The sequence below is a fragment of the Antedon mediterranea genome, chromosome 2 (assembly GCF_964355755.1).
Source record: "Antedon mediterranea chromosome 2, ecAntMedi1.1, whole genome shotgun sequence".
Lineage (NCBI taxonomy): Eukaryota > Metazoa > Echinodermata > Crinoidea > Comatulida > Antedonidae > Antedon > Antedon mediterranea.
Window position 1 is genome coordinate 36,361,726 of NC_092671.1, and position 14,481 is coordinate 36,376,206.

Below are 14,481 nucleotides of genomic sequence, written 5' to 3' on the forward strand. Positions count from 1 at the left end.
AATGTTAAAATGTAAAATAAAATGTTAACTACCTGAAGAGCCATGTCCGGCACCTGTTCTATGGTATCCAGAAGTTGACCCACTTCCAGGTCCTGTACCACTAATGTAACCATGCCCATTGGACTGTAATGTTCCACCGGATTCCACTGTGCAATCTCCCACTTGAAGTGTTGTCTGTTGGGTTTCTAAGTCAACATTCCCTCCCTTTCTAACAATGAACATACCAGTGTCCAATACTGGATGTATCGGATTAGTTTTAACCACAAGTTTACCAAGATTATTGACTGTTAATTTTCCAAACACAAGCAACCCTGGAGTAAAAGGTCCAAATTCTACCTCTCTATACCATGTGTCCTTATCTTGGATATTATGAGTATGTGCCGCGTTACCAACAAATTGAATTTCAGCATTTCGCTCGACAAAACATTCCTGAACTCCGGTCAATCTGCCTTCCAATATGACTTTCTCACTTAGTACATACAAAGTTGTCGGTAGCACTGCCTCACCTCCGGCATCTATATGGAACCCACAAGGTGCTTCAAGGTAGGTGTGAGTTGACTCTACAATGTCAACAAACAAGCGCTGTCGATCTTGCACTCTAATCAGTCCTTTCTTGTTGCCTGTAAGTTCATGGATCATTATCGTAACATTGTGCGCTTCTTCTGGGTGATAAAAGTGTACATATGAATATCCTTCAACTTGTACTTCGTCAAATTCATAAAACCATGTATCTTCTTCCATTACCATTACTGGATGGTCGACATCTATATCATGGTTATCAATCTTAAGTTTGGAATGTTCTGGTTTAAACTCTGTTATATTACGTTCAGGATCTCTGTATTTCAATTCCCGGTATTGTGGACCACGTTGTGATTCGTACTTGTAGACTGTTCCTGCAGCACCGTGTCCAATGTTCGTATTTGAACCACTATGGTATCCGCCTCTGGAAACAAACTTTCCTCCAAATGTGTTTTTGTGGATTATGTGTATACCCATTCTACCACCACTTCCTCCACCTCCATCATTAATCCCATTGCCCCCGTTCACATGGATTTCTCCATGACCTGTCATATTTATTGCTTCAATAAGAATACTACCTCCACTACCACCTCCTGACTTATCATTCACTGCATGCCCTCCACTTGCTGATACCAGACCATTAATATGTATCAATTTACCAACTTTCCAATGCAACTTTCCTCCACCAGCTCCTCCACTTCCGGAACTGCCTGCTCCTCCACCACTCCCTAAATGCACTGGTGTAAATACAGATCCATAAGGCATGCCAAAACTACCACCAGGTACCTGTCCACCAACACCACCATAGCTGCCACCAGATCCTATTTCATTAACAGTTTGACCTGCTCCATCTCCACCCAATAAGCCTTTTCCATCAAGTAGAATTTTACCAGTACTTTCAACGTCAGCATTTCCATTCTCAATAAACCCGTGATTAATCAGCACAAGCCCTCCATACTTAATCTCAAAGAAAGCAACAGTAACAATCATATCATTATAGACATGTCTGAATGATATTTCACCGCCTTTCTTGACATACAGCTCCGGCATTGAAAAGTTTCCTTCGTCAGTTATATGTACATATTCTCTATCCTCTACAAGCGCTGTTTGAGCAGTTGAGGTATACTCAATTTGTGCACCATCTTCAATATACATGTCATGAACACCTGTTGTTAATCCACTGATTTCTGTTCTAACACCATGAAAATGAGTCTCCGATGGCAAAATTATTTCACTGTTATAGTCTATTTTAAAGCTACACGGTGCTTCTGTTCTGTTGGATATTGATTCAACAACTTCAACATATAAAGTCTGGTTGTCTCGTAAGTGCAACTGTCCAGACCTATCACCAATAAATCGATGGACCGTAACATTTACGTAGGAGTCATCAGGATGGTATATAGTCATTCTGGAAAATCCAGTAAGTTCAAGTTCATCAAGTTCGTACTCATAAGTGTTATCTTCTAAGAGAACTGTTGCCACTGGAACATCATTACCATCATTATCCACATGTAAGTACTTATGATCAACTTCCAACAAATACATATCAGTTGATTTTATGTATTTACGTATTCGATATTCTAATGGACGTAAATTTTCTTCTACGTAAGCAGTACCAGCAGCTGCTCCCCTCTCCAGCTCAAAGTTGGAACCCAAACCACCTTTATCAATAAATTTACCACCATATGTATATCTCCATCTACAATGTATTGCAATTCTTCCTCCAGCCCCTCCACATCCATTGCCAATGCCATTACCTCCTTGCACTGAAATTACTCCATGTCCAGTGACATTTGTGGCTTCTATGAGAACACTACCACCACTTCCACCCCCTGCATTGCCATCAGTTCCTTTGAGTCCATCCAAGGATAATTTACCATTCAAATACAGAAAATGACTGACTTTCCAATGAAGTTGTCCACCACCAAAGCCACCAGAACCACTTCCATTGCCTCCTCCACTTCCCATAGTAAGAGCCCAAAATATAGAGCCATGAGGTTGACTGACTAGAGAAATATTCTTACCACCACCTTCCCCACCATGCCCAGCACCATACCCAATTGTGCCTATAGTGAAACCTGGACTCGGACCACTTTCAGAAGTATGACCATGTCCATCAAAATGAAATATTCCTTCACTTTCAACCCAACCATACGTTGAGAAAATTTCAGCATGGTTCATATACAGTACGCCTTGATATTTGACGCGTAACTCACTTGATTCCAATTTCATCGTATCAGTTATTCGTTGGAAGCCTGCAATGCCACCTTGCTTGATTGTAACTGTAGCAAATGAAAAATTACCTGGCGGTGTTTCATTAGTGTATGTTCTGTTTTCTAGTAGAGCAGTTTGAGCAGTTGAATAAAACTCCACCCAAGCCATATCCTCGATGTAGAGATGATGTACTCCGGTAATTAAACCAGCTAATGTAGTATTACTGCCATGGATGTGAAATTCAGTTGGCAAAACGATTTCAGCATATTGGTCAATTATATAGCTGCAGGGAGCTTCCGTTCTGTTGCTGATTGATTCTATGTATTCTACATATACCGTTTGGTTTTTTCTAATGTGAAGTTGTCCAGTACGATCACCAATGAATTTATGCGTAACTAGAGTGACCTCTACATCATCGCTTGGGTGATATATTAGAAGTCTTGCTGCTCCAGTTAATTCCATCTCATCAAATTCGTAATCAGTTAGATTTGCTTCCATTATCATTGTCGCAGTAGGAACATATTTGCCTACATTGTCCACATGCAGATAAGTGTGATCAACAACCAAGAATGTGGTGTTATATTTCTTACTGTATTTTTTCTCTCTGTATTGAACAGGTCTAAGATTTTCTTCAACATACACGGTTCCAGCTGCACCTCCATGGGTGTTAATGTTATTCCCTGTCCCATCTCCTCCATTATCCAAGAATGTTCCACCATATGAGTAATGCCACTTACAGTGAATTCCTACTCTACCACCAGCTCCTCCGCCACCTGACCCAATGCCGTTACCACCAGTAACATCAATTATACCATGACCTGTAAAATTAAGTGCTTCAATAAACAGACCACCACCACTTCCACCACCAGCATCGACACCACTACCATGTCCACCCTGTAATGCCAGCAGTCCATCTAACTCAAACCTATCTCCAACTTTAAACCAAAGGAAGCCACCACCATGTCCTCCAATTCCATTAGTACCATTTCCACCGCCACTTCCAAACCCACGTGGTGTATACACCGAGTTATACGGAATGCCTCCATATGGATATTGTCCACCTCCTTGGCCACCATGTCCAGCACCTGTACCAATATCATTACTTGTGAAACCAGCACCAGGACCTTTTTCACTGATATGACCATTTTCATTTAAATCAAACGTTCCTTCACTTTCTATGGTAGCATACGAGCATGCAATTTCAGCATCGTTCATAATAAAGTATCCTTCATATTTGACTTTCAATATTGATGTTTCAATCTTCATGAAATCATGAATCTTTGAGAATTCTGCCAGGGAATTTCTTTCAACAGTTAAACTTCTAAAATTAAAATAGCCAGGTTTTGATATATCAACGTACTCTTGATCTTCTACACGTGCAGTCTGTGCGCTAGAATAGAAATAAACATTCGCTCCACTTGCCATCAACAGATCGTGAACTCCTGTTATCATGCCTGCCAATGTTGTTCGTGTTCCATACAAGTTTACTATTGCAGGAAAAACAATCTCCGCACCTTTGTCTATCTGGTAACTACATGGAGATACTGTCTCATTAGTTACTGATTCCAGTACTTCAACATACATCACTTGATTTTCTCTTATATTGAAGAGGCCAGTTCTATCCCCAAGGAAAAGGTGAACGATGACAGTGACATTAGGTGCTGTTGTTGGATGATGAATCCTAGCATTTGCATAACGTGTTATATGCATTTCATCCAGTTCATAAAAATCACTTTCTTCATCCATCAACATTGTGAAAATCCATTCTGCATGCTGGTTTTCATTATCAATTTGTAAGTAGCGATGATCAGCAACAACAAATGATGTATTTGTAATGTCATTGTATTTTATATCACTATATTGAGGACCTCTTGCTGTTTCTTCTCTATAACTTGTTCCTGCAGCACCAAAATTTGTTTTTGAATCACTTGATCCACCTTTTGATTTAAAATGGCCGCCAAATGTAAACTTCTGCTTGGCATGTATAGCAATCCTTCCACCAGCACCACCATATCCATTGCCAACTACGTCACCACCATTCACATTGATTTCACCATGTCCTGTAAAATTGGTGGTTTCTATTAAGATGCTACCACCACTTCCGCCACCAGATCCAGTGCCTGTACCAGATTGACCTTGAAGATATATCAGTCCATCCATAGTAAATAATCTACCATTTCCCCAGTACAGCTTACCACCACCACTACCACCGATTCCTGATCCGTTTCCTCCTCCACTGCCAAAATGTGTCGGTGAATACAAAGATCCATATGGACTGCCACCTGAAATAGGACTAGGAGCTCCACCATCCCCACCATGTCCTGCTCCATATCCTATATTACCTGAGGAATAACCTCTCCCAGGCCCACTTTCAGCTGCAAAACCAGTGTAATTTAAATTTAAAACACCTTGACTTTCTAAGATGGCGTCCCCTGTTTCAATACTGCCGTGGTTCATATTAACTTGCCCATGGTACTTAATCGTTAGTAAACTACATGTTATTGTTAAATCCTCTGTGGTCTTTACTAAGTCCAAAAATGAATCTTTTTGAATTGTAAGAAAACTAAACGATATATTCCCAGGTTCTGTCATTCTGAAATAGGTTCCATTTGAAATCAATGCAGTCTGTGTAGTTGAAGAACACGTCACGTCTGCTCCTCCAGCAACATGCAATTCCAAGACACCAGTCACCAATCCATCAATGATTGTTCTAGTTCCTAGAAGGAAAAGCCTTGATGGAAAAATAACCTCTGCCCCTATATCAATCTTGAAACTAACAGGAGCAATCGTAAACCCTGACTGGGATTCTACATACTCAGAGTACAATTTCTGGCTTGTTCGTAAATGTAACTGACCGGTTCTATCTCCAACAAATCGATGTACAACAAATGTTGCATTTCCCTCATGCAGCCACAATACAACATGGTTGTTCATCTCAAGTTCATCGACCTCAAAGTATGTTCCGTTCTCGTTCATTATTACTGTAGGAAGATCATGGTTTCTGTTCAAATTATCTACATACAATTTTCTAAATCCATCTGTCCACAGGGTCTCATTGAATTCATTCTGCGTTGCTTTTCGAAATCTTAATCCATCGTTTGTATCGGTATAATATACTGTTCCACAAGCTCCATTACCAGAATTTCCAAGACCACCGTAGGCGGTTAGGTCACCAGAATATTCCCGGAGCCATGACACGTGTACAGCTAGACGACCACCAGCTCCTCCGTACCCTGAATTATGACCATTTCCTCCGTTGACAGATATTCGGCCATGACCAGAGAATAAAAGAGTTTGTATATAAACACCTCCTCCACTTCCTCCTCCATCATCAGTTCCTGTACCATCTCCACCATTGTTGAGAATTTCGCCATCAATGTGGAGTGAATTCCCAACATGCATGGTAATAAGACTGCCTCCACTACCACCGTTGGTTCCTCCTCCTCCGCTACCCATATGAATAGGTTTAATGTATGAGCCATATGAGTATCCTATAACATTTTAAGACAAAATTACAGTGAATAGGATAAAAATGTATATTGTAACATTATATTTTAAGCTGTAATCTTGTGATACAATTTCTTGCATGCTTTTCACTTCACTAAATAAATAAACGTTGATTGTTTATTTTACTATTTGCTATTTAGTTCTACAGTTAATAAATTCAGTTTTTTTTTATTTTAAACATGATAAATAATTTTGCACTTTCTAAATAAGCTTACCTATTGTTGTATTATTAATGTCTGTACCACCTCCAAAGCCACCATGACCAGCACCGGTTCCTTTACTATCCGGTTTGTGACCAGGTTGTTCACCTTGGCCAGCACCGGGACCTCTACCACTTGTCTGGAACTGGGCTTCTCCCTCAATATGGATGTTGTTAGCTAGGATATTGATGGATTGTGCAGAAACAAGAGATTTATAGCGAAGTATTATTTCGCTTATCTGTAACAACATATGCTCTGGATACGTAAGTGTCGACTCTGATTCAAGTTTTAAAATTCCTAGTTGTAAATTTCCTGTTCACAGAAAATAAAACAAATAATAACAGATGAATAACTTGTACTAGCAATTTCTATTAAAGCTTGGTTCCCACTAGAACGTAACGCAAGGACGTAAACGCAACGGAAGCGTTTTAACCAATGACAAGCGAAGTTATAGACAGTTAGCAATCACAAGCGAATAAGCCATCGCTTGTGATTGGTCAATTCACTTGCGTTGCGTTACGTCCTTGTGTTGCGTCGCTAGTGGGAACCACGCTTTTGACAAATGTTGATAGTTGTTAATATCACCAATTTTAATTATAACATTAACATGACATGTTACACCACACATCATAAACTTAAATCTTAAATCCTTTGTCGATTCGATTTCTGTTTGTCATTTGCAGACAATTAAATGCATTTATGCAGCAGCAATTATATACATGAAACATGAAACTTTCAATAAACCAATTATCGAGTACACACTTGCTACGTTTTGGCTATTTTCAGTAGCCTTGGTCACACAATTGACTCTGTGATGACCTGTCATGGCTCGGCGATTCGTGCCATCCCTCGACTGATGTTCAGCTTTCTGCTGATGTCCCCCTCTGGATGCCTGGGTGTTCCTTTTGATCATATCATCATAGATGTGGCTCGCTCATGTCCTCAATAGCCAAAACGTAAGTGAGTACTTGATATTAAATTGTTTTATTGAAAGTTCAACCTTTTTATACAATATTATTTTGAAACCAGGAGTTAACGGTGAAGACTATTCCTTACCTTTCTCTGGTTCGAATGTGTAAGACCCATTGTTAATTTGCACAGTAGTAGCATTTGCACCAATAACTAACTCTTTCTGATCAGCGACAGTGAGGTTATAGACGCCAGTTAACCTCCCATTAAGAATAAACGGAGGATTTTTATCTCCGATTATTCGAAAATCTGAGGGAAGGTAGACTTCACCGTCATTGTTAACATGGAAGTTCACAGGAGGAACAGAACGTCTAATTATGTCTTGGGAATATTCAATATAAAACGTCTGATCTTCTTGTATGTTGAACAAACTTGATCTGTCACCAAGAACAGTACCGATGGAGACTGATCTACTACCATTAAGTTCAAACGTAACCTACAAAAAAAAACAATTGCTACAGTTTAGAAACCATAATTATTAGTATTTTAAAAATGTCTTGTCAGTACTTCAATAATTGGTCAAAAATAAATTTTAAAATGGAATCAGTGATTCTAAGGAATAGGAGTATACAATCTGGAAATTCTGAATGTTTTAAAATATCGTTCCTGTCCTAAAGTCAAATAGTATAATTAGTTTAAATAATAAAATATAAACCACTAACGTTATTTTGCAAAGTTAATTCTTCAAAGGCGAAATCAGCAAAGTTTGGTTCAAATACATCTTCACCCATCATTACTGGGTTGAATTCGTCCAGAATAAATGGCCATGGATGAACACTGTTCATTTCGTCTAGGTAAAGTCTACGATAAATTGTACCATTTCTTTGTTCTTCAACATAGATGGTGCCAGTTCCTCCGCCAGATGTCGTTGATTTTCCTTCAGCTCCAAACGCAATTAAAGCACCTCGATATTCATCTTGCGCGTTGACGTGAATGGCTATACGTCCACCAGAACCTCCACCAGCGTTTACACCAGTTCCTCCTTTAGCTTCTATCTTTCCATGCCCACGAATATGGTCTAAGAAAACAACAAAATATTACTGTGATATTTAATTTTAATCAAATGAAGTTGTAAGTACATTTTAATTTATCATCTTATTTATCATTTATCTACATCTTGAGACAAACATTTCCTATTTCATTTGAAACAACATAAAAATGCAAGAAAACTGTATACAGTACAGCTAAAAATTACTACAATATTTCCCAAGTTCTAACTTCATGGCTAAGCGTGGCTATGAGGTATTGTATTTTTTATCGCGATCCTACTACGAAATACATTGTTTTTTATTTAAAATCCTATGAGAAGCATTGTTTTGCCATACATCTTATCACAGTGTCTTATAAACACCAATTTTATCAATTATCCAAGGAAACAATGATTGACTATACAGAAGCGATGTCCGATATATTTATTTAGCCTAGGGCCAGAGTCCAGCGATCAATTTAACCAAAATATGTATAGCTTCATGCAAACCTGTAGTTATCCAAGTTGATCCACCACTTCCACCTCCTAGTGAGGTCACTGTTCCATCATCGGCATTGACGTTTATAATACCATCAAGATCTAGAATTGCTCCAACTAATATCCGTATTCTACCACCTCCTCTTGGCCCTGTCCCACTACCTCCAGCACTACCACCAAATATTGGTTGGTAAATTGAGCCAAACGTCCTTCCACCCATTCTGCCATTTTTATCTAAAGTACATTACATTAAAAAGTTTACAGTACAGCATGGAAAATGTAATTTAAAAAGTTAAAAAAATATGGAATAAATTAAAATTTATTTGAAATTACATAAAAGTAAGTGCACAGTAGTTAAACGTCACTTTATAGCAAGGAAAATGTAATTTAAAAAGTGAACAAATATGGGATAAGTGGAAATTTACTTGCAATTTCAGAAAATTGTATTAGAATGAAAGAATTTTTGTACTAAAGGTAAATTATTTATCTTCATACCTGATCCACCAAATGAAGCATGTCCAGCCCCAGCCTCTGAATGACTTGATACACCTGGAGAATCACCAACTGGGCCTCTACCTTGGCAATTTAAGAGAGCGCCAGGTTCCAAGTAAAAGTCAGTTACATAAATTTCGAAAAATTCAGCAGTAAATTCTGAGTTTGATTTCATATCCTACATTACACAAAACAAGTTAGGCATTATACAAAAAAAAAATTATTATTTAATGAAATCACTTAAAAGAGATACTAAATTGATTGGAAGAACACACTAACTTTTGAATGAGTTTTCATTCTGGGAGATCATGATGTCTGCATATAAGAGGTGTTCAACTACAGTATGTGATAATATGTTACACATACATATACAAACGTACTTGTTTTAAATGAAGAATAACAGCCATTAAATATCTAAAATGTACATTGGGTGTAATGATAAATAATAATACACATGTTGCATACTCACCAAAAAGCCAACTTCAAATGTGATTCCCAACGGTGGTGGAAATGCAACCCTCGACTCAGCTCCAAATTCAAGATCTGAAAACTTAAAAGTTCCTGGTTCTTCTTCTACAACAACTTCATTAACCAAAAGTGAGGTGTGCGCAAATTCTCCAATTAACGCTTGCCTTCTATATGCAATTCGCAGATTATGTACTCCAAATAGCTGTCCATTCCAGTCAAGGGCTGGGATTCCTTTACCAATTATATCTACAGTTTGTGCAAAATGCGCTGTGGCACCTGGGTCAATTTTATAATTCACTGGTGATTTAAGAACAGTTTTCACAGATTCTTCAACTTCAACTGCATATGTCTGATTTTTAAGCATATGTACTACTGCTGTAAAATCACCATATAGATGGTGTATGACCATTTTCTTGCCAGTCATTTTCAATGCAGCATTTCTTGTCAAATGTATCTCGTCAAATTCATATTCTGTTATATTTGGCTCATCGATGATATGGTATATTTTCCAAGAACGATGTGAGTTATCAAGTCGCAGCTGAACATAAGTTTTGTACTTTTGTCTTTCGTCCTGAAGATAAACCGTCCCTGGACCACCATGTGATAGTTCATCTCCAGTAGGGCCACCCTCACCTCCATAGGCATTGTATTCTCCTTCAAAATTATTTTTCATCGATGTAATGACCATTATACGGCCTCCAGATCCACCACCTGATTTTACTTTATTGCCATTTCCTCCATGAGAGGTGACCACACCATGCCCTTCCATTTCGATGGCCGATACCAAAATTCCACCTCCACTTCCACCGCCACCACTTCCGCTCAGATCTTTTGCTCCATCTGCTTTAATTACTCCATCTAAATGAAGTTTTCCAGCTACATTTATAGAAACATATCCACCGCCTTTCCCATTTGTATTTGATTGTCCATTTCCACCATCACTACCTCTTAACAAAGTAGATTTATAAGAGCCATAATACGAACCACCAGGTGAATTTGATCCATATCCTCCTGCGCTTGCATGTCCAGCACCCGCACCACCTTCGGTGTTATCACTACCTTTCCCAATAGTCTCTGAAATGCTGTCCTCAGGTCTATCTTCAGCTGAACATGTCAGAATTGCTCCTTCCTCTAAGTTTAGTACTGAAGAAAGAAGCTCAATATGTTCAGCAGATATCTTAGCTGCATATTTCGCATCAAATTCAACAACGCTACATCTCATTCCAACGTCTGGTGCGAACTGCATTGTTGACTCACTCAGTAGCTGCAGAGTAGCAAACCTAAATTCGCCAGGCTCATCAATATATTCATATTTTCCATCTAAATACATGGCCGTATGAGCATATTTCATAAATTGAACTGTAGATCCCTGATTTATTACTAAATGCGCGACATTGATTAACTGTCCGTTAAGATCAAAAGAAACAGTATTCGAGTTCAGGCCTTCTCCAATAACATAAAGTGTTTCTGGAAATAAGATTGTAGCACTTTCGTCAATGATAAAATTAACTGGTGGTTTGCTAACTGTTGGAACCGATTCAACCACTTCAATTATGAATGAGTGATTGAGATGAGCATGTAGTAATCCACTGCGATCACCATAAACATTATGAATAACTAATTCCTTATCAACAGATGTTTCTGGAAAATGGAGAGACGACTTACTAGGCATATGCACCTCATCAAACTCATAAAAGTCCATGTTGGTTTCATTGAGGGTAACATATTGGCGAATATCTCTATCCAAATTGTTGATAAACAGTCGTTTGTAGGTATCAGAGTTTTTGGGTTCTTGTAAATACACTGTACCTGAGCCACCGCTATTTGTTAAATGATCAGATCCACTACCACCAACACTTATGAACATGCCTTTATATTCATTGGTTATATTTGTGTACACAGCAATTCTTCCACCTGAACCACCCCCTTTATTTGTACCTCCTTTACCCCCATCAGCAGTTGCTTTTCCATATCCGTTCATTTCAGTGGAAACAATCAACATACTTCCAGCACTTCCACCTCCTCCTTCATTATATGTATCTCCTCCAGAAACTGTTAATTCACCATCTAAAATGATATTACTAGCATCAATGTACATAGTACCACCACCTTTTCCACCACTACCATCACTTCCTCGGCTCCCTTTGTTTGTAGGCAAGTACAGTGATCCATATGGTTTGCCACCCGTTGCTGCATTTGAGGTTATTCCACCAAAACTGCCATGTCCAGCTCCTGTACATTTTCCTCCCTTGCATGTACCACTACCAGTACTAATGTCAATATCATTTGAATCTTTTCTAGTATTACCATCACATGTAATCAGACCACCAAGTTCAACATCCAATAGAGAATATTTTCCATGATGGAAGTCAGAGGCTACCGTTGCATAAAACTTGATCATTAAACGACCTATATTTATGATAGATCCCATGTCGTTAGCAAATATCCATTGACTCCCACTAAACATTTCTACAGTTCCAAATGTAAATTCTCCTGCGTTCGATGAAGATGAAACGCCTGATGTTGAAAACTCTGCTGTCTGTGCAGTTTGGGTAACTTTCATTACTCTATCTTCAGCAAGGATAAGATCAATCACTCCAGCTAACGTTCCAGATAAATCCAGAGCACTGTGTTGATCTACAGTACCAAGAAGTTGTGTCTTTGAAGACATAATCAAAGTTCCACCGAGGTCAACTTTAAGATTGATTTTAGTCTTACTAGCAGTGTTATTGGTCTCAAGTTCACGCTCAACAAACATTGTCTGCTGTTCATGAATATGAACTAAACCAGATCCGTCGCCAACAAGCTTTCTTATTGTGAAAGTAGTATTAAGTTCCTCTTTAACTTCCATTTCAAACATAACATTATTACTGAGATCTATCTCATCTATAAAACCATCATCCCATTCTTCTGCAAGTGTAAAGAAGAGATCAGTTTGTCCATTCTCATTATCAACAATAAGTTTTTCAAACCAGGTACTGTTGTCTGATAATTTTGTCTTGATGTAGATCGAACCAGGTCCTCCGTCGTTACCACCATCCCCACCGGCAGCCTCATATTTACCTATGAACATATCAGTGCCATGAACATAACTGGCAATGCGTCCACCTCCACCACTACCTGAGCCAGACGTACCAGACCCACCATTTGCTGAAAACATACCAGTACCCCGAAGACTCTCATAACATATGATGTATATACTTCCTCCACTGCCAGCTCCAGTACTACTTGATTCTCCATTAGCCAAAATATTTCCATCAAGATTTAGTTGGTTTCCTGACAAATAAACAGTTGCACCGCCTCTGGCCCCTCCACCACCACTCGTTCCTGGATGTATTGGATTGTAGATTGAACCGAAAGAAGGGGCAGATGGATTTCCTCCTCCAGGCCCACCATAGCCACCACCACCATTACCAACTCCTCCACTAGGATGGGTAAGGTTAAAACCTGCTTTAGCAGACACATCGATTACAGCATTTCGTTCAAGAATAAATACTTCTGATGTTATATCAACAAAATCATATGTTAAAGTAACAGAACCCTTGATGTCTAATAATTCAGTAGTTAGTTTAAGACCAGTGTTTACAATTTCCAATAAAGACCCTCGTTTAAGCACCAAACTGGTAAATAAAAATGTTCCTGAATCACCAATTGGTGTGAACCCATCTACTGTCAATCTACCGGCAGTTGATATATTATACAGTCTCAGTATTCCATTCTCTTCTATTGACACCGTTTCAGCTACAAATTTCCCCTCGATGTCAAGTGTTGTTCCATCAACCACCAAATAGTATGGGAAGATGACAGTCGATGAGCTATCTACAATGATGTTAACTGTTGTTAACATGTGACCGAATACATTTTCAAAGTCTCCAGCATACATTGTCTGCATATTATTTGCATAAATTGTAGCACTCTTGTCCCCATTAAGTTGCTTGATATAAATGTCATTCTGAGTACCATTAAACAGAAGTGATGCACATCCTAGAATAGAATAATTTTAGATATATTTTACACAGATTTAGTATATTCATTATTATGAAAGTAGAGTATGGGGTCAGACAGTATTGAAGTTTTGTTATATTACACTAACATATCAAAAGCTTTAATGTATACAATTTACATAATATATGTTAGTAATAAATGTCATTAAATTTTCTTTTTAATGTTTCCAATTATTATAACCATGATTTGTAGGTGTGGCAAGTAATTTACTTTCAAAAATGTAAAAACAATGTTTCACATCACTGATTATTAAACTATAAATACCTTCTACTAAAAGCGTATCCATATCAAAGTCTTCCGCTTCAGTTGTTAACACAGATTTTGAGAACATCGGACAAGGACTCTCTTTTCCACCGTCGATGCTCACATGATATTCAGGAAATCCAGACAATTGAGTTTTGACAAAAATAGATCCTGCTGCCCCAACTACAATATTTATATCATCTGTGTTACTTCCGGCTCCATAACAGGTTATGTCACCTTTAAATCCAAAGCTTAAATGATAAAAGCAAATTTATAAACTGGTAAATTTAGACATAGGTAATACACATTGTAACATAATAATGGATCCGTGTTGGCTCACAATGGATAGTACATACAATTTGTTTGTTGTTTCAGTCAATTTTTGTTAATTTTTTACAA

At 38.3% G+C, this 14,481-nt stretch overlaps 1 protein-coding gene across 1 annotated transcript in view; it reads right to left on the reverse strand.

Annotated features, from left to right (window-relative positions):
- LOC140040926 (uncharacterized) overlaps positions 1-14,183 on the reverse strand; it is a 45,322-nt gene extending 31,139 nt beyond the window's left edge. The window contains exons 1-8 of the mRNA XM_072087207.1: positions 14,104-14,183; positions 9,836-13,818; positions 9,370-9,544; positions 8,887-9,108; positions 8,072-8,427; positions 7,497-7,845; positions 6,456-6,752; positions 33-6,224 (exon numbers count right to left, since the gene is read on the reverse strand). Coding sequence (XP_071943308.1) covers positions 33-6,224; positions 6,456-6,752; positions 7,497-7,845; positions 8,072-8,427; positions 8,887-9,108; positions 9,370-9,544; positions 9,836-13,818; positions 14,104-14,170 — 11,641 coding nt within the window. The 5' untranslated portion in view covers positions 14,171-14,183. The remainder of the gene's footprint in view (positions 1-32; positions 6,225-6,455; positions 6,753-7,496; positions 7,846-8,071; positions 8,428-8,886; positions 9,109-9,369; positions 9,545-9,835; positions 13,819-14,103) is intronic.
- Between the last annotated feature and the right edge of the window lie 298 nt (positions 14,184-14,481).